A 19,558-nucleotide genomic window follows, 5' to 3' on the forward strand; every position below is an offset into this window, starting at 1 on the left:
CTGCTAAGAGCTTGTTTTAACTTTTATATTGGTGTCTCTAACCCACCTGGAGTTGGTGTCCATGTGTGCTGTGAGGGAGACGTCAATTTTTATTATAGAGGAATAGATATAAATATACATATATATGGTTATATGGTATTAGCACAGTTTATGAAAAAATTACTCTTTCTCTACACCACACACTGGCACTACATAGTTAAAAAACAGAAAAGGGACAGGAGAGTTTGGTTAAACGCAGGGCTGTTTCAGAGCTCACTATTCTATTTTGTTGTATTTACACCTGCACTGAAACCCAGCTGTTCACTACTGTAATTTTATAATGTTTGATATCTTACAGATCAAATGCTCTCATTTTACGAGTGCTTGCGTTCCACTTGACCCTTGGAATCAACTTGTCAAATTTGACACACCTACAAAAGAACTTCTCTTTGGATTTTGATTGATGGTATGTGCTCAGTTGTGTCCAGCCTTTTGCAACCCCAAGGACTGTAGCCAGCCAGGCTCCTCTGTCCATGGAATTCTCCAGGTAAGAATACCTGTACTGGGTTGTCATTTCCTTCTCCAAGATTTTGAGTAGGAATGGACATTTTTGTGCCTTCCATGCATAGCTCACCATTCATTTAGATCTTCATTGTCTCCCTAAAATGTTTAATAATATCCTCTCTTGGAAGCCTTAAACATATTTTATTAGACATGGAGTTAGAAGCATGATACTTCTGATGTTATTGTAATTGTCTTAAAATATCATTTTCTGACTCTCAGTTGCTAGTACATCAACATAGAAGTGTTTTCTGTGTATTTTGTATGTGGTGATTATTCTTAACTTTCTTACTAACTTTAAAAATTCTTTCTACTTTCTGCATTAATAATATTATCATCTAGGAACTCCACTTTTTGCTTTATCTAAATTTTACTTTATATTTTTCCTGATAGTCTCTACAATATTGGACATAAGTTGTGATAGTGGAGTCACCTGAAATGCTCCAATTAAAAGAAAAGCTTTCAAGGTTTCTCTGTAAGTGTGATGTTTGCTATTGTTTTCTTTAGTACTCTGTACCAAATTAAGGAACTATCCGTTTATTACTAGTTCAGTAAGAAGTTATCAAAATTAATATATGCTGTATTTTATAAAACTCAATCTAGCTGTGATGTAAACATTTTATCAAGCACTTTTATTCTGCATTTTTAAGGCAGAAATATGCCTTTTCTCCTTTAGCTTCTTAATGTTATAGACTGATTTTTCTAATGTTCTGGTGCTGAACAAACCTTGCATTCCTGGATTAAGATCTTCATGTACTGCTCCATTCACTTTGCCAATATTGTGTATAGGATTTTGATACTGACATCCAAAAAGATTGGCCCGTAATTTCAATTATTTATACTTTGTCAGATTTTGATATCAATGCTATGGTAGCTACATAAAATGAGTTAAAGAGTATCTGTCTATATATATATACACACACACACACACACATATAAATAGACATACACACACACACACACATATATATATATATCCCTTTTCCATTCTCTTAAAGAATCTCCAAGAATATGAAATAGTTTTCTAGACTATTTCATATAATTTGCCAGTAGAGCCACTGAGCTTAATCTTGTTCTATGAGATTATTTTATTATGGTTCCATTTATGTAAAAGATGACAAGACTGTTCAAGTTTATTTCTTCTTGTGTAAGTTTTGATATAGTTTTCTAAGAATTGGCCAATATTTCAAAACTCTTCAAATTTACTTGTGTGAAATAATATTATATTTTATTATAATAATGTCAAAATGATTCACAGTGGATTTCTTGGTATCTATGTACACCTATGAATTAGTATATACTAATACAATATCAAACTGTTATGTGGTGGCACTTAGGAGTCAATGTAGGACCACAGTCCATCTCTGTTTGAAGTTAACCTCTCTTAACAAAAGGAAACTAAAGTTAGTCTGCAGACATCTCTGTGAACCACCTCAGAAGGTACAGAAAGACACATGTCATTAGGAAATGCTATGAAATAAATACTGCTCTACCAGTCAGTAGTGCTACTATAGTACCTCATCTTTAAGAAAGTCTATTGGTGTAGGGAAAGCTCCTTAATACTCTCCATTTCTAAATTTATAAATCAAGCTCCAAAGGGAATACTGAGACAGAACGTACTAACTGAAGGCAAAAGAAAACCAAAATTTGCTTTTAAAAGAATGTACCATATCTCAGAGGTGCATATCAAAGGCACGAATCCTCTTCCCTTGGTTTACTTTGCACAGACGTTGCAACAGAACAGGAACCTAGATTTTGCAACATTTAGGTTCACAGATAACTTCTACAACCATGTGCAAGAAAGAAATAGTGTCCCATAAAAACTAAAATAAATTCAGACTTGAGGTAATGCCAAGTATGATTATGTGGCTGAAATCCTCTTATCAGGTTCAAAAAACTACAAACATCTCTGAATAGGGAGAATCCTCATACAATGCTGGGAGAGAGAATTTGGATATTGCTAAAACATCCAAAAAGTACATTCACATATCCCGAGGTGAGAAATATCTGGTCTACTTGAGACCCCAAGGGCCAGATGGAGCCAGGGTCCTGGACACTAAAGATCACCCAGAACCCTACAACACAGAAACACCACTGGTGGTGCATGAGAGAGGCCCCTCCTCCCACACACACCATTCCCATCCAGTGTCCCTGGGATCAGCCATGAGCATGAGAATGGGAGGTGGGAAGATGGGAGATATGAAGAGTTTAAACGCAATGAAAAGATCCTGTCATGGCTATAAGTCAGTCACATCATCTCCAAAAAGGGCTAATTTAGATCCTCTCAAATAACTGACCTGTGACACCCAGGTGGAAGGAGACCTTCTGGCCCCCGGCCTCGCAGCTGTACTCCCCGGCGTCTGCCTTGCCCGCCTGCTGCACCACCAGCTGCCGGGTGCAGCCCTTGGCTTCCACACGCACTTTCGAGCTTGAACTCAGCTTCTTGCCATCCTTGTACCACATCACCTCCGTCTGGGCCTGGGCCACCTCGCAGCTCAGCATGGTGTTGGCTCCCACCACAGCCTGCACTTCACTGCGTGCTGGCTGCTCCTTCGCAAATGCCACCATGGGCTCTGGGGACAGAGAGGGATACACAGGGTCGGAGACACCGTCTCAGTCAAGATGCAGCACTGGGGAAGAAGGACTAAATGGTGAAGCAAGAGAACTGGAAATTTCTCTAGATCCTGGCTAGCTATGTGGCCTGGAAAACCCTACCTCCTTCTCACAGAGTAACTGCATTTTACCTATGTATTCTCCCACTGATCCATGGGTGTTGTTCCAGGTGAAGACGCTGCAAGAGACTTCAGTGTACACACCTTTCTGGGAGAACTTCAGGGTCCTGAGGCATTGGTTCCTCAACCTCTCTAAATGGGCACCCAAAGGTCTGTGTAGGATCACAGCCACAGTTATCTGACCTTAACACTCTCCACAGGACAGCTCAGGGAGGGGTGCACTCCCACCTGCAGTGCAGAAGCGATCTCGAGCCTCCACCCTCTGGTCTACACTCAGCGTGTCAACTGTGGCCAGTTGGGTGGGGGTGAAGTTGTGTCCCCTTGGCTACCTCTTGCATGGCACTCATGACTCAGAAAGTGGAGCAACCTTTTCAGTCCTTTGGCCATTATGGTTTGCGCTCCTGTGGTGTCACTCTTCAAGTGTTTCAGCTGATTTTCAGTAGCGTTTTCTGTCTCCCCCTTATTCATTCTCCAGATTTCTTTATGTGCTTAAGTGCTAGAGATTGGACAAATGATGCAGTGTGCGAATACTGCACCCATCTGCATAACTTGCCTTTTCACTCAAGTTTTTGTTTTAAATCTGTTTATTTATTTGGTTTCACCACACAGCTTGTGGGATCTTAGTTCCCCAACAATGGATCAAACCTGTGCCCCCTGCAGTGGAAGCACAGATTCTTAACCACTAGACCACCAGGGAAGCCCCCAAATTTAGTTTTAATGTAGTTGAATACAGGATATTGTTCCATTGTTCTATTTCAGACTTCCTTTACCCTGAAGCCATTAGACAATCTATATCATCATCTGATGTTTTATGGTTTTCCTTTCATACTCTTGTCTCTAACCCACCTGGAGTTCCTTTTTAAGTGCTGTTCCAGTTACCTATGCAATTTTTTATGATTAAATGCTGAAAACATCATGTTAAAAAGACCATCCTTTCCCCATTGCTTATACAAGCTCACCGGTTTAAAAACAAAAATGGTGGGGATGGGGGCAGAGTTGGAAGTTCATTTATTCACAGGTCTGATTGTGAGTTCACTATTCTGTTCCTTTGATCTGATAACTATTCCTGTATTGTAACCCCAGTATCTTTATTACTGTAGCTTTATGATAATTCTCTTTTTCAAGAGTATGTTGGCTCTACTTGACCTTTGGAATCTGCTTCTCAATTTTCAACTATCCAAAGAAAAACATTTGTTGGATTTTGATTGGATGTGACTATATCTGAATCTTCCATAGATTTCCATCTATTTCTTTAGGCATTTTTTACTCTCTCTCTCAAAAATGTTTAACCATTTTTCCCCATTAATGTCTTAAACATCTTTATTTTACTTGGAATTGGAAACATCATACTTTTCACAATGTTATAAATCTTTTAAAATTTCATTTTCCAACTATGCAGCTACTAAATGGAAATATATGTTTTCCACATATTGACTTTTTACATGGCAATCTTCTCAACTCTGATACTAAGTCTAATTAGTCTTTTAGATTTTCTGAATTGATATCCATGTAGCCTGTGACTTCTCGCGCTTCATGCTTTGCATTGATCTGCTCTGTGTCTGAAGCTACATAAGCCTTGCAATACTGGAGTACAGCCTTTATCACAGTGCACTGTCTTCTTGATATATTGCTGAATTCAGTTTCTGAGTATTTTGTCCAGGGTTTTCCTTTGATAGCTATAATAAACTGACCTGTAATTTTAATTCTTGGTACATTCCTTGTCCGATTTTGGTGTCCGTGTTATGTTACCTACAGAAAACCATTTGCAGAGTGAATCTCCTTCTATTCTCTAGAAGAATCTTCATGAACATGGATTAATTTCTTTCTAAAATATTTAATATAATTTACCAGGAAAGCTACTGGGCTTAGATCTTTCTGAGAAAAATGATTTACTGTGGTTCAACTTACTTAAAAGGTTTAGAACTGTTAGAGTTGTCTAATTCTTCTGTGTTACTTTTGATAACAGTTTTCTAGGAACTGGCCAAATTGTCAAAATTTTTCAAATTGACTACCATAAAATAATGTGTCATATTCTCTTAAAATATTAATAACATTTGATAAAGGTACAGAGTGAGTTTTCTGGTATCTATACATACCCACAAACTACAATACCACACTGTTAGTTATTGGCAACCAGAGGTCAGTGTAGGATCACAGCCATAGTTATTTGACATTAACACCCTCTTTTTTTTAAACTATTTATTTATGCTTTTAATAGTATAATGAACAATGAATCCACTACCCACTCAAGAACTAATACATTCCCAATCAGTTATCTCCCTGTAACAAACTCCTAATGAAAGGAAAAGAAATTTAGATCTCAGACCTCTCTGAAGCAGCCAGGGAGCCAGAAACGCACTAACCATGAGGGAAATTCTATAAAGTAAATACTGTTTTATGAGACCATGGCTGCTGCTACTATAAAAGCTCATCTTTAACAAAGTGTAGTGGTATAGTATTAGCTACTTATTCGTTTCCATGTCTAAGCTTACAAATCAAACTCCAAGAATACCGACACAAATGTTCTAACTGAAGACAGAGGAAAACACTATGTTGTTTGAAGAGAGCATTCTAAACCTCAGGCACATATCACAGGTGCATACCTACCAACAGTCAGCTCCTTTTTTACTGCTCACAGGCACCGAGACAAAACCTGGATCTAGAATTTGGTACGTGGAGTGAAAAGAGAAAAGAGCCTCCCAGAACACCTAAACTACTATGAACCAAACTTTAGTTTTGAGATAATTCCAAGCATGATTATGTGACCAAAAAGAAATGTCCCCTTAATTTTGGTTCAGTGAAATTCAAACAGGTCTCACTAGTAAGAACTCTCATGTGGTGTTAGGTGAGGGATGTGGGAACAGCCAAAACATTCAACAGAAGGATATGCACATATTCCCAGGTAAGAGACATCTCATCCACTTCAAACCTCAAATACCAGGTGGATCCAGCGTCCTCAATACGGGGACAATTCTACACAGCTGTTGGGACATGTGAATAAGTGTCACATCAAACACTACTTGAAGTTTACAAGAATGGCCAAACTCCCTTCCATATACATGCCCCTCCAATTTAAATTCCCTTGGTTCAGCCATGGGCGTAAGAGTAGGAAGTAGAAGGATGGGAAACTTGAAGAGAAGAAGTCTAATGTAAAGAGCACTAGGGTCCAGTGAGTCTATTAGTCAGTCCCATCATCTCCTCCAAATGCTCTCAGTCACAACCCCCTGTGATGTCCATACCCAAGGAGACCTTCCAGCCTCCAGCCTCAGAGCTGTACTCCCCAATGTCTGCTTTCCCTGCCTGCTGCACCACCAGCCACTGAGCATGGCCCTGAGTCTCTTCATGCACTTTTGAGCTGGCACTCAGCTTCTTCTCATCCTTGAACCATGTCACCTCCTTCTGGGTCTGGGCTACCTTGCAGCTCAGCATGGCTGTCCCCCCAATCACAGTATGCCCTTCACTCAACACTGGCTGTTCCCTGGCAAATGATGTACAGCCATGGACTCTGGGGACAAGGAGGGAAGTACAAAGTCAAAGACATGATCATCTAAGGCAGGAAGGCAACAGTGGAGAGAAAGAGACTAAACAGGGAGGTAAGAGGACTAGAAACTTGTCTAAGCTCTGCACTAGATATGTGCCCGAGACACCCCATACCTTATCAGCAGTTGTGACACAATTTATCTATACATTTGGCCACAGCTCCAAGTGGGTATTTCTAAGTAAGAACACTGCAAAAGACTTCTCTGTGTATAGGATCTGCAGTGGTGGTGGGGGGTGTCATGATCCATGCAACCTTCCTAGATGAAGCCAGAGTCTTCTTCCTAGGTAAAGCCTCAACCTTCCTAGATGAAGCCAGAGTCTTCTTCCTAGATAAAGCCTCAACCTTCCTAGATGAAGCCAGAGTCTTCTTCCTAGATAAAGCCTCAACCTTCCTAGATGAAGCCAGAGTCTTCTTCCTAGATAAAGCCTCAATCTTCCTAGATGAAGCCAGTCTTTCCCACTCAACTGTGCAGAGAGCGTCCCTACCCACAGTGCATGAACATTACTGAGGCTCCACCCTCTTGCCTATTGTCAGTGTGTCAGCTGTTGTCAATCTAGTGAAGGTGAGGTGGTACTTCCTGTGGCTGTCTCCTGTGTGGTTCTGGTGACCCACAAAGTAGAGCAGCTTTATTAATCTTTTTTGTCATTATGGTCATTTTTTGGTCTTTTGCTCTTTTGTGGTGTCGCAGTTAAAGAACTTGCCTGATTTTCAATAGCACTGTCTGCCTTTTTCATATTCATTTTTAGGACTTCTATTTGCATGCTAAAACTTTTCTCTTCCATACCTGTGTGACTTGCATGCCACTCTTTTATGGTGTCTTCTGATGAATTGAGATGGCTGGATGGCATCACTGACTCAATGGACATGAGTTTGAGCAAGCTCTGGGAGATGGTGAAGGACAGGGAAGCCTGGCGTGCTGCAGTCCATGGGCTCGCAAAGAGTTGGACACGACTGAGCGACTGGACTGAACTGAATGAATCTAATGAAAGCTTTTAGTTTTTATTATTATTATTATTATTATTGTAAAGCTTTTAGTTTTAATGCAGTCAAATGTGTCATTCTTGTTCCATGTCAGGAATCTCCCCTTACCCAAAAGCCACAAGGCAATCTAAGTCATCATCTAAGAGTTTTTATGGTTTTATCTCTTACCCTCAGGTCTCTAACTAATGTGGAGTTGGTTCTATGTGGTTTGCGTTATCAGATGAACTTATTTTCCTTATATGGTCAAAATTCAAAAACAATTTTTACAAAAAGACCATCATTTTCCACTCCTTGCACACTAAAAAAAAAAAGTGGGAGTGGAACAAAGGTCCATCTGTGGACAGGTCTTTTGCTAAACTCTCTCTTCTGTTCCTTTGGTCTGATAACTGTCCCTTCATTGATCCATCTTTCTACGTACTGTAGCTTTATAATAGTTTTTAACATTGATAGAGCAAATACTCACACTGAATTTGACTGTCAATTCTCAATACTTTCCACCCTCCCAAAGAACATCTGCTTGGATATGGACTGTTATTGAACATCTCAGATTCTTTCATGGATTTCTATCCATTTATTTAGGACCTTCTTTATCATCTCTCAAAAATGTTATTTCCCCCTCCAGAGCCATTAAACACTTTGCATTATATTTGGAATTAGAAACACGATACCTCTGATGCTATTATTAATATTTTAAAATTCTATTTGAAAATAACTGTTTGTAATTAGTATATAAATATAGTAGTGTTTTCTGTATGTTAATATTTGTGTGCATTTATGTTTCCAAATGCTCTAAGTCAAATCATTTATCCTTGAAATTTCAGCATTGATAATCATGTCGTCTTTGAATTCCACCATGTTTTTCCAACTTTTATGCATTTCATTTACCTCCCTTCTGTTTTGTGCAGTGTTGGACAGAAGTGGTGACAGTTGGCCTCCTTCTCTTGTTCACTAACTCATATTAAAACTTTCAAGGTTTTACTTTAAATGTGATGTTGGCTGGTGTTTTCTAGAGTGCCATTTATCAAGGTAAGGGAAAGTTCGTTTACTGACAGAATTTTATGGCATAAATTGATGACAAAATTATGGTGTTAAAATTTATCAAACTTTTATTCTGCATTTACTGAGAAAAATCACATCATTTCTCACTTCCAATCAGTTAATGTCATGTATTATATTGGTTTTCTAATGGTCAGAATATTAAATCAATGTTGCATGCGTGGACCAAGTCTTTCATCATAATCTATTCTCACCTTCATATATTGTTCAGTGACTTTGCCAATATTTTGTTGAAGATTTGGCCTCAACATCCACAAGATTTGTTGTTACTGCTCAGTTGCTCAGTCGTGTCCAAGATTTTGTGACCCATGGACTGCAGCACACCAGACTTCCCTGTCCTTCACTATCTCCTGGAGTTTGCACACACTCATGTTCATTGAGTCAGTGATGCCATCCAACCATCTCATCCTCTGTTGTCCTCTTTTCCTCCACAAGATATTGGTCCATAATTTTAATTCTCCTTACATTCCTTGCCACATTTGGTATCTATGTTATCCCATAGTTACATGAATCAAACCAGAGAGTAAATCTCCTTGTTTTATTCTCTAGAATCTCTGTGAATATGGAATAATTACTTAACAGAAATTTGGCATAATTTATCAATAGAACAGGGCTTCCCTGGTGACTCAGATGGTAAAGAATCTGCCTGCAATGCAGGAGACCTGGGTTCAATCCCTGGGTCAGGACTATCCCCTGGAGAAGGGAATGGCTACCCACTCCAGTATTTTTGCCAGGAGAATTCCATGGACAGAGGAGCCAGGCAGGCTACAGTCCAAGGGGTCACAAAAAGTTGGAAATGACTGAATGACTAACATTTTCACTTCATCAACAAACCAATGGGCTTAGATCTTTCTTTATGAATTTTTTTTTTTATTACTGGTCCCATTTATTTAAGTTTAAGGGGAAGTGGAGCCCAGATGATGGAGGGAGAAGATGCAGAGTCCATGTCTCCCCACCAATAGGATATTTACCAGATGCTGGTGTAGGACCTTGGGCACCCAGGAAGACCAGAGGACGCCCCAAGCAGGTAGGATGTGGGGGGTAGTGAGGGGGGAGAAGTGGAGGCTGGACATGGCAGGTATACCCGAGGGGCAGCTGGGTAAAGGGAGGGGTTTACACACCTGAAGAGACACACTTACCTTCCGGGGATCACCAGGGACTAGGAGGGACCCTGAGGGGTTGGAGGATCAGGGAAATACATATAGCATTCTCCATCCCTGGTCACTCAGCTCCAGGGAGCTTGCTGAGGCCCTGGGCCTCTAAACCTTGAGGCCAGAGGCACTCCAGAGGGCCCCTACAGGCCAGGCTGAGCCTGGGCGCCACCCCTGACACCCACCAAGGGCCTTTCCTGGCCTGGGTCCTAAGCCTAAACCCCACCCTGCCTAAGGTCTGCCCTGCCCAAGCCCTGCCCCCCACAGTCAAGGCTTTTTCTGGTCCTTTTTATTTTGGTTTGGTTTTTGGTTTTTTCCTTTGCTACTGGAGTTCTAGTTTACCTTCTGGTGTTTGTTTCATATATATTCTTATTTTGTCTAATATATCTGCTGGTTTTCTAAATTGCAATTTTTATTCTTTGATTTTGTTCTGCTTTTTTTTTTGTGCAGTGTCTTATGGCTTGTGGGATCTCAGCTCATGGGCCAGAGATTGGAAATGAGCTCTAGTGGTGGGAGCACCAAGTCTGAACCACTGAACTAATAGAGAACCTCAGACCCCAGGGAATACTAATCAGAGTAAGGTCTCCCAGGGGTCCACATCTCAACACCAAGACCCAGCTCGACCCAACTGCCTGCAAACTCCACTGCCAGAAACCTCAGGCCAAACAAACAGTAGATAGGAACACATTCCTACTCATCAAAAAAGAAAAAAAAATAGGATGACAAAAAAATATGATACAGACAAAGGAGCATAGGTTTTTACCTTAGAGCAAGGTAAAAACCTACAAGATCAAATAAATGAGGAGGAAATAGGCAACTATCTGAAAAATAATTCAGAGTAGTGATGGTAAAGATGATCCAAAATCTCAGAAACAGAATGAGGAAAATGCATTAAACAAACACCTAGAAGAACAAAAGAATGAACAAACAGTGGTGAAAAATGCAGTAACTAAAATTAAAAATATGTTAGAAGGAATCAGTATCAGAATAACTGAGGCAGAAGAACAAATGAGTGAACTGGAAGATAGAATGATGGAAATAACTTCCAAGGAGCAGAATAAAGAAAAAATTGAAGAGAACTGAAGATAATCTCAGAGCTCTCTGGGACAATATTATATTAAATGCACCAACATTTGAATTATAAGGGTCCCATAAAAGAGAAAGAAAAAGGGTCTGAGAAAATATTTGAAGAGATTAGAGTTGAGAACTTCCCTAACATGGGAGAGAGAAGAGTCACCAGAATCCAGGAAGTATAGAGAGTCCCATATAGGATAAGCTCAAGGAGAAACATACCAAGACACATATTACTCAAACTAATAAAAATTAAATACAAAGAAAAACTATTAAAAGCAGCAGTAGACAAGCAAAAAATAACATACAAGGGAGTCCCCATATGGCTATCAGCTGATTTTTCAACAGAAGCTCTGCTGGCCAGGATATATGTAAAGTGATGAAAGGAAAAAAGCCTACAACCAAGACTATACAGCAAAGATCTCATTCAGATTTGACAGAGAAATCAAAAGCTTTACAGACAAGTAAAAGCAAATAGAATTCAACACCAATTAAGAAAATAGTAGAGAAAATGGTAATAGAAACATATAAATCATACATAAATGTAAATGGATTAAATCCCCCAACCAAAAGACACAGACACTGAATGGATACAAAAACAAGACCCGTGTATATGCTGCCTACAAGAGACCCATTTCAGACCTAAGGACACATACAGACTGAAAGTGAGAGATGGAAAAAGATATTCCATGCAAATGGAAATCAAAAGAAAGCTGGAGTAGCAATACTCATATCAGATAAAATAGACTTTAAAATAAAAATTGTTAAAGAGGATCAAAGATTCAATCCAAGAAGATAAAACAATTACAAACAGTTATGCATAGAAATAGGAGCACCTCAATACATAAGGCAAACACTAACAACCATGAAAAGAGAAATCAACCATAACACAATTAATATTGGGGGACTTTAGCTCCCCATTTATACCAGCGGAAACATCATCCAAACAGAAAATAACTAAGCAAACACAAGCTTTCAATGACACAACAGACCAAAAAGAGTTAATTGATATTAAAAGGACATTCCACCTGAAAGCAGGAGAACAAACTTTTTTCTCAAGTGCACATGGAACATTCTCCAGGATAAACCACATCTTGGATCATATATCAAGCCTCAGAAAATTTGAGAAAATTGAAATCGTATCAGCATTTTTTCCTACCACAATGCTATGAGATTAGAAATCAATTACAGGGAAAAAAAACTGTAAAAAATACAAACACATGGAAGCTAAACAGTGCACCACTAAATAACCAAGAGATCACCAAAGAAATTTAAAAATACATAGAAACAAATGATGCTGAAAACATGACAACACAAAATCTATTGGACACAGTAAAAGCAGTTCTAAAAGGAAAGCTTATAGCAATTTAATCTCACCTCAAGAAACAAGAAAAAAATCTCAAATTAACAATCTAACTAACTAGAGAAAGAGGAGAAAGAAAACCCAAAGTCAATAGAAGAAACAAAATCATAAAGATTAGACCAGAAATAAATGAAACAGGAAACAAGAAAACAACAGCAAAGATCAATAAAAGTAAAAGTTGGTTCCTCGAGAAGGTAAACAAAACTGATAAACCTTCAACCAGATTCCTCAAGAAAAAAAGAGCGAGGACTCAATAAAATTAGAAATGAAAAAGAAGAAATCACAACTGACACCACTGATATACAAAGGACCATAGAGACTACTACAAACAACTGTAATCCAATAAAAAGGAACAACCTGGAAAAAACGGATAAATTCCTGGGAAGATACATGCTTTCAAGACTGAACCAGGAAGAATTAGAAAATGTAAACAGGCCAATCACAAGTAGTGAAATTGAAAACGTAATTAAAAGTATTCCAACAAAGAAAAGTCGAGGACCAGACAGCTTCACAGGCAGTTTGAGCAAACTTTTAGAGAACAGATAACATCCATCCTTCTCAAACTCTTCTCCCAAAAATCTCTGAATTACGAACACTGATAAATTCATTCTATAAGGCCACTATCACCCTGATACCAAAACCAGAAAAGATATCACACAAAAAAAGGAAATTACAGACCATCATCACTGATGAACAAAGACACAAATATCTTCAACAAACTACTAATGAACAGAAGCCAACAACACGTTAAAAGGACCATACATCATGATCAAGTGGTTATCCCAGGGATGCAAGGATTCTTCAATATATGCAAATCAATCAATGTGATAACCATATTAACAAATTAAAGAATAAAAATCATATGATCATCTCAATAGAGGCAGAAAAAGCTTCTGAAAAAATTCAATAACCATTTATGATAAAAATTCTCCAGAAAATTGGCATAGAGGGAACCTACCTCAACATAATAAAGGTCATATACAACAAAGCCACAGCAAACCATCATTCTCAATGGTGAAAAACTGAAAGCACTTCCCTTAAGATGAGGAACAAGACAAGGATGTCCACTCTCAACACTCTTATTCAACATAGTTTTGGAAGTCCTCACTATGGCAATCATAGAAGTAAAAGAAATAAAAGAAATCCAAATTGGAAAAGAAGTAAAAGTGTCAGTGTATGCAGATGACAGGTTATCACACATAGAAAATTCTAAAGATTCCACTAGAAAAACTACTGGATCTGATCAATGAATTTAGTAAAGTTGCAGAATACAAAATTAATACACAGAAATCTCTTGCATTCCTTTATACTAACAATGGAAGAGTAGAAAGAGAAATTAAGAAAACAATCCTGTTTACCATCAAGACAAAAAGAATAAAATATCCAGAAATAAACCTACCTAAGGAAGCAAAAGATCTGTACTCACAAAACTATAAAACACTGATGAAAGAAATCCAAGAGGACACAAACAGATGAAGAAATAGACCATGTTCTTGGATTGGAAGAATCAGTTTATAGTGAAAATGACTACACTATGCAAAGCAATCTACAACACAGTGCAATTCCTATCAAATTACTGATGGCATTCTTTACAGAATTAGAATAAAAAATTGTATGAAACAGAACACCATTCCATGTTCGATGCATGAGACAAATGCTCAGGGCTGGGGCAATGGGATGACCCAGAGGGATGGGATGGGGAGGGAGGTGGGAGGGGGGTCCAGGAAGGGGAACACATGTAAACCCATGGCTGATTCATGTCAATGTATGGCAAAAACTACTACAATATTGTAAAGTAATTAGCCCCCAACTAAAATAAATAAATTTATTCTTTTTTTTAAATTGTATAATTTGTATGGAAACACAAAAGACCCCAAAGAGACAAAGCAATCTTGAGACAGAAAAATGGAGGTGGCTCTCTGACTTCAAACTATAATACAAAGCTACAGTCACCAAGACAGCATGGTACTGACACAAAAACAGAAATATAGGCCAACAGGATAAGATATAAAGCCCAGAGATAAGATATGGGCACCTTGTCTTTGACAAAGGAGGCAAGAATATACCTTGGAGATATTGAGAATATGGAGAAAAGACAGCTTCTTCAATAAGTGGTGCTGGGAAAACTGGACAGCTACATGTAGAAGAATGAAATCAGAACACTCCCTAACACCATGCAGAAAAATAAACTCAAAATGGATTAAAGACCTAAATGTAAGACTGGACACTATAAAATTCTTAGAGGAAAACATAGGAAAAACACTCTTTGGCATAAGCCACAGCAATATCTTTTTTGATCCACCTCCTAGAGCAATGAAAATAAAAAGAAAAATAAACAAATGTTATATAATTAAACTTAAAAGCTTTTGTACAGCAAAGGAAATCATAAATAAGACAAAAAGACAACCCTCAGAATGGGAGAAAATATTTGCAAACAAAGCAACAAAGGGTTAATCTCCAAAATATACAGGCAACTCATGGAGCTCAATATCAAAAAACAAACAACCCAATCAAAAAATGGGCAGAAAACCTAAATAGACATATCTTCAAAGAAGACATACAGATGGCCAAGAGGCATATGAAAAGATGCTCAACATCACTATTAGAAAAATGCAATTCAAAACTACAATGAGGTATCATCTCACACCGGTCAGAATGGCCAGCATCAAAAAAAATCTACAAACAATAAATGCTGGAAAGGGTGTGGGGAAAAGGGAACCCTCTTACACTACTGGTGGGAATGTAAATTGATATAACCACTTTGAAGAACAGTATGCAGGTTCATTAAAAAACTAAATATTAAACTACCATATGACCCCGCAATCCCACTACTGGGCATATAACTCAGAAAACCATAACTCAAAAAGACACATATACCGCAGTGTTCACTGCAGTACTATTTACAATAGCCAAAACATGGAAGCAACCTAGATATCCATAGACGGATGACTGGATAAAGAAGATGTGGTACATATGCACAATGGAATATTACTTAGGCATAAAAATGAATAAAATTGAGTCATCTGTAGTAATGTGGGTGAACTTAGAGCCTGATATACAGCACGAAGTAGGTCAAAAAGAGAAAAACAAATATTATATATTAACACATATATGGAATCTAGAAAAATGATACTGATGAACCTATCTGCATGGCAGGAATAGAGATGCAGACACAGAGAATGGACTTGTGGATGGGGTGAGGGGGAAGGAGAGCGACTAATTGAGAGAGAAACACTGATGTATATGCACTACCATGTGTGAAATAGATAGCTAGTAGGAAGTTGCTGTACAGCACAGGGAGCTCAGTTTTGCGCTCTGTTTTGACCTAGAGGGGTGCAATGGGGAGGGGGAGTGGGAGGCAGTCTCAAGAGGAAGGGGATATATATATACACACACTTATGGCTGATTTGCATTGTTTTATGGCAGAAATGCTATGGAAGAAAAGCTTCCATGACCTTGGAAGAAAAACTACGACCAACCTAGACAGCATATTAAGAAGCAGAGACATTACTTTGCTGACAAAGGTCCGTCTAGTCAAGGCTATGATTTTTCTAGTGGTCATGTATGGATGTGAGAGTTGGACTATAAAGAAAGCTGAGCACCGAAGAATTGATGCTTTTGAACTGTGGTGTTAGAGAAGACTCTTGAGAGTCCCTTGGACTACAAGGAGATCCAGCCAGTCCATCCTAAAGGAAATCAGTCCTGAATATTCATTGGAAGGACTGATGCTGAAGCTGAAGCTCCAATACTTTGGCCACCTGATGTGAAGAGCCAGCTCATTGGAAAAGGCCCTGATGCTGGGAAAGATTGAAGGCAGGAGAAGGGGACGACAGAGGATGAGATGGTTGGATGGCATCACTGACTCAATAAACATGAGTTTGAGCAAGCTCCAGGACTTGGTGATGGACAGGGAAGCCTGGCATGCTGCAGTCCATGGAGTTGCAAAGAGTCGGACATGACTGAGTGACTGAACTGAACAGAAATATGCTATGGTAATCTTTGATCAATGGTCTCTGATGTTACTACTACTCACTGAAGGCTCATATGATGGTTAGCATTTTTTAGCAATAAAGTATTTTTTGCCTAAAGTATGTACATTTTTAAACATAATGCTATTGCACACTTAACAGACTACAGTATAGTGTAAACATAACTTTTATATGCACTGGAAAAACAAAAAATCTGTTAAGTCACTTTATTGCAATCAATATTCACTTTATTACAGTGGTCTGGAACCAAACCCATAATATCTCCTAGGCATGTCTATATATAAATGTTCATGAGGGTCTTAAAACAAATAAAATATTAATAACCCAAAGTTTAGTCAACCTTATACTTATACAAAGAAATTCAAATATCTCTGACTGGTGAGAACCCCAATATAGTTCTAAGAGAGGGCATACCCAGACATCCAAAAAGGCACAGTCACGTAACTCAGGTGTGAGATGACTAGTCTACTTCAGAATTCAAGCACCCAACAGAGCCACAGTCCTGGACACCAAGGAACATGACAAAGGTCGTTGGCAGGTGCTCAGGATGCGTGATTAAGCACTACTATATGGAAGCACCACAAGGTGTTCTAGAATAGTCCCTCTTCCTCTCATACACACCCTTTCCATCTTGTCTTCCTTGGCCCAGTCATGGGCATGAAAATAGGAGGGAGGAGGATGGGAGGCCTGAAGAGATGACGTCTAATGAGAGAGCATCAGGGTCTAATGCAATTCAACCAACATCTCCAAACAAGACTAAGTACCACAAACAACTGACCTGTGACGTCCAGGTGGAAGGAGACCTTCTGGCCCCCGGCCTCGCAGCTGTACTCCCCAGCGTCCGCCTTGCCCGCCTGCTGCACCACCAGCTGCCGCCCACGGCCCATGGCCTCCACATGCACTTTCGAGCTCGAACTCAGCTTCTTGCCGTCCTTGTACCATGTCACCTCCGTCTGGGCCTGGGCCACCTCGCAGCTCAGCATAGCACTTGCCCCCGCCACGGCCTGCACTTCACTGCACGCCGGCTGCTCCTTGGCAAACACCACCAAGGGCTCTGGGGACAGAGAGATACACAGGGTCAGAGAGACCATCTCAGTCAGGAAGTCAGTAACAAGTGAGACAATTTATGCATTCTCCCACTGCTCCTTGGCAAACACCACTGAAGGCTCTGGGGACAGACCCCATCTATGTCAAGATGCAACACTGAGGAAAGAATGATTAAACAGGGAGGCAAGAAGACAGGAAACTTCTCCAGGCTTTGCACCACGTCTGTGACCTAGAGAAACTCCACCACCTTCTCAGCAACAAGCAACAAAATTTATTTCTATATTCTACCCCTGATCTGTGGAGGCTGTTCCAATGAGAAGCTGTGACCGACTTCTCTCATGCACAAATCCTCTAGGAGAAGAATTGCAGACTCATGCGTTCCTCAGCCTTCCCATGGGAGGCCAGACTCCTTCCCATACAGCTGTACAGGGCACGTTCTCATCTGCAGCGAATGAGAGCTCCTGAGGCTCCACTCTGACCACACTCTCAGTGTTGTCAGCTGTTGGCAACCTGAAGGGAGTGAAGCTACACCCTTGTGGCTATCTATTGCATGGTCCTAATGATTCACAAACTGAAGAATGTGAGTTTTACAGTTATTCTGTAGTTTACTCTTCTGTGGTTCAAGTTTTGTACAATTTTCACAATTTGCAGTCTATTTTTTCCAGATTCATTTAGGAGCTCTGTATATAATTAAATGTTATACAGTGTTGATGGTTCAGTTCAGTTCAGTCACTCAGTCGTGTCCGACTGTTTGCGACCCCATGAACTGCAGCATGCCAGGCCTCCCTGTCCACCACCAACTCCCAGAGTTTACCCAAACTCATGTCCACTGAGTCAGTGATGCCATCCAACCATCTCATCCTCTGTCGTCCCCTTCTCCTCCCGCCTATCTTTCCCAGCACCAGGATCTTTTCAAATGAGTCAGTTTTTCACATCAGGTGGTCAAAGTATTGGAGTTTCAGCTTCAACATCAATCCTTCCAATGAATACTCAGGACTGATTTCCTTCAGGATGGACTGGTTGGATCTCCTTGCAGTCCAAGGGACTCTCAAGAGTCTTCTCCAACACACAGTTCAAAAGCATCAATTCTTCGGCGCTCAGCTTTCTTTATGGTCCAATTCTCATATCCATAAATGACTACTGGAAAAACCATAGCTCTGACCAGACAGATCTTTGTGGGCAAAGTAATATCTCTGCTTTTTAATATGCTGTCTAGGTTGGTCGTAACTTTTCTTCCAAGGAGTAAGTGTCTTTTAATTTCATGGCTGCAGTCACCATCTCCAGTGATTTTGGAGCCCCCCAAAATAAAGTCAGCCACTGTTTCCACATCTATTTGCCATGAAGTGATAGGACCGGATGCCATGATCTTAGTTCGCTGAATGTTGAGCTGTAAGCCAACTTTTTGACTCTCCTCTTTGAGAGAAGACTCCACACATGGACTTCACCAGATGGCCAACACCGAAATCAGATTGATTATATTTTTTTGCAGCCAAAGATGGAGAAGCTCTATACAGTCAGCAAAAACAAGACTGTGAGCTGACTGTGGCTCAGATCATGAACTCCTTATTGCAAAATTCAGACCTAAATTGAAGAAAGTAGGGAAAACCACTAGACCATTCAGGTACGACCTAAATCAAATCCCTTACAATTATACAGTGGAAGTGAGAAATAGATTTAAGGGATTAGATCTGACTGACAGAGTGCCTGATGAACTATGGACTGAGGTTCCTGACATTATACAGGAGACAGGGATCAAGACCATCCCCAAGAAAAAGAAATGCAAAAAAGCAAAATGGCTGTCTGAGGAGGCCTTAAAAATAGCTGTGAAAAAGAAGAGAAGCGAAAAGCAAAGGAGAAAAGGAAAGATATACCCATTTGAATGCAGAGTTCCAAAGAATAGCAAGGAGAGATAAGAAAGCCTTCCTCAGTGATCATTGCAAAGAAATAGAGGAAACAATAAAATGGGAAAGACTAGAGATCTCTTCAAGAAAATTAGAGATACCAAAGAAACATTTCATGCAGATGGGCTCAATAAAGGACAGAAATGGTATGGACCTAACAGAAGCAGAAGATATTAAGAAGAGGTG

At 39.6% G+C, this 19,558-nt stretch overlaps 1 protein-coding gene across 2 annotated transcripts in view; it reads right to left on the minus strand.

Annotated features, from left to right (window-relative positions):
* The window catches only part of OBSCN (obscurin, cytoskeletal calmodulin and titin-interacting RhoGEF), a 237,167-nt gene that overhangs the window by 101,583 nt on the left and 116,026 nt on the right, over nucleotides 1–19,558 (minus strand). For both annotated transcript variants that reach the window (XM_081497755.1, XM_081497754.1), the window contains exons 20-21: nucleotides 17,203–17,478; nucleotides 2,838–3,113 (exon numbers count right to left, since the gene is read on the minus strand). In XM_081497755.1, the coding sequence (XP_081353881.1) occupies nucleotides 2,838–3,113; nucleotides 17,203–17,478 (552 nt within the window). The remainder of the gene's footprint in view (nucleotides 1–2,837; nucleotides 3,114–17,202; nucleotides 17,479–19,558) is intronic.

This window comes from Giraffa tippelskirchi, chromosome 6 (genome assembly GCF_054371585.1).
Source record: "Giraffa tippelskirchi isolate mGirTip1 chromosome 6, T2T-mGirTip1v1.2.pri, whole genome shotgun sequence".
In the NCBI taxonomy this organism is placed as follows: domain Eukaryota; kingdom Metazoa; phylum Chordata; class Mammalia; order Artiodactyla; family Giraffidae; genus Giraffa; species Giraffa tippelskirchi.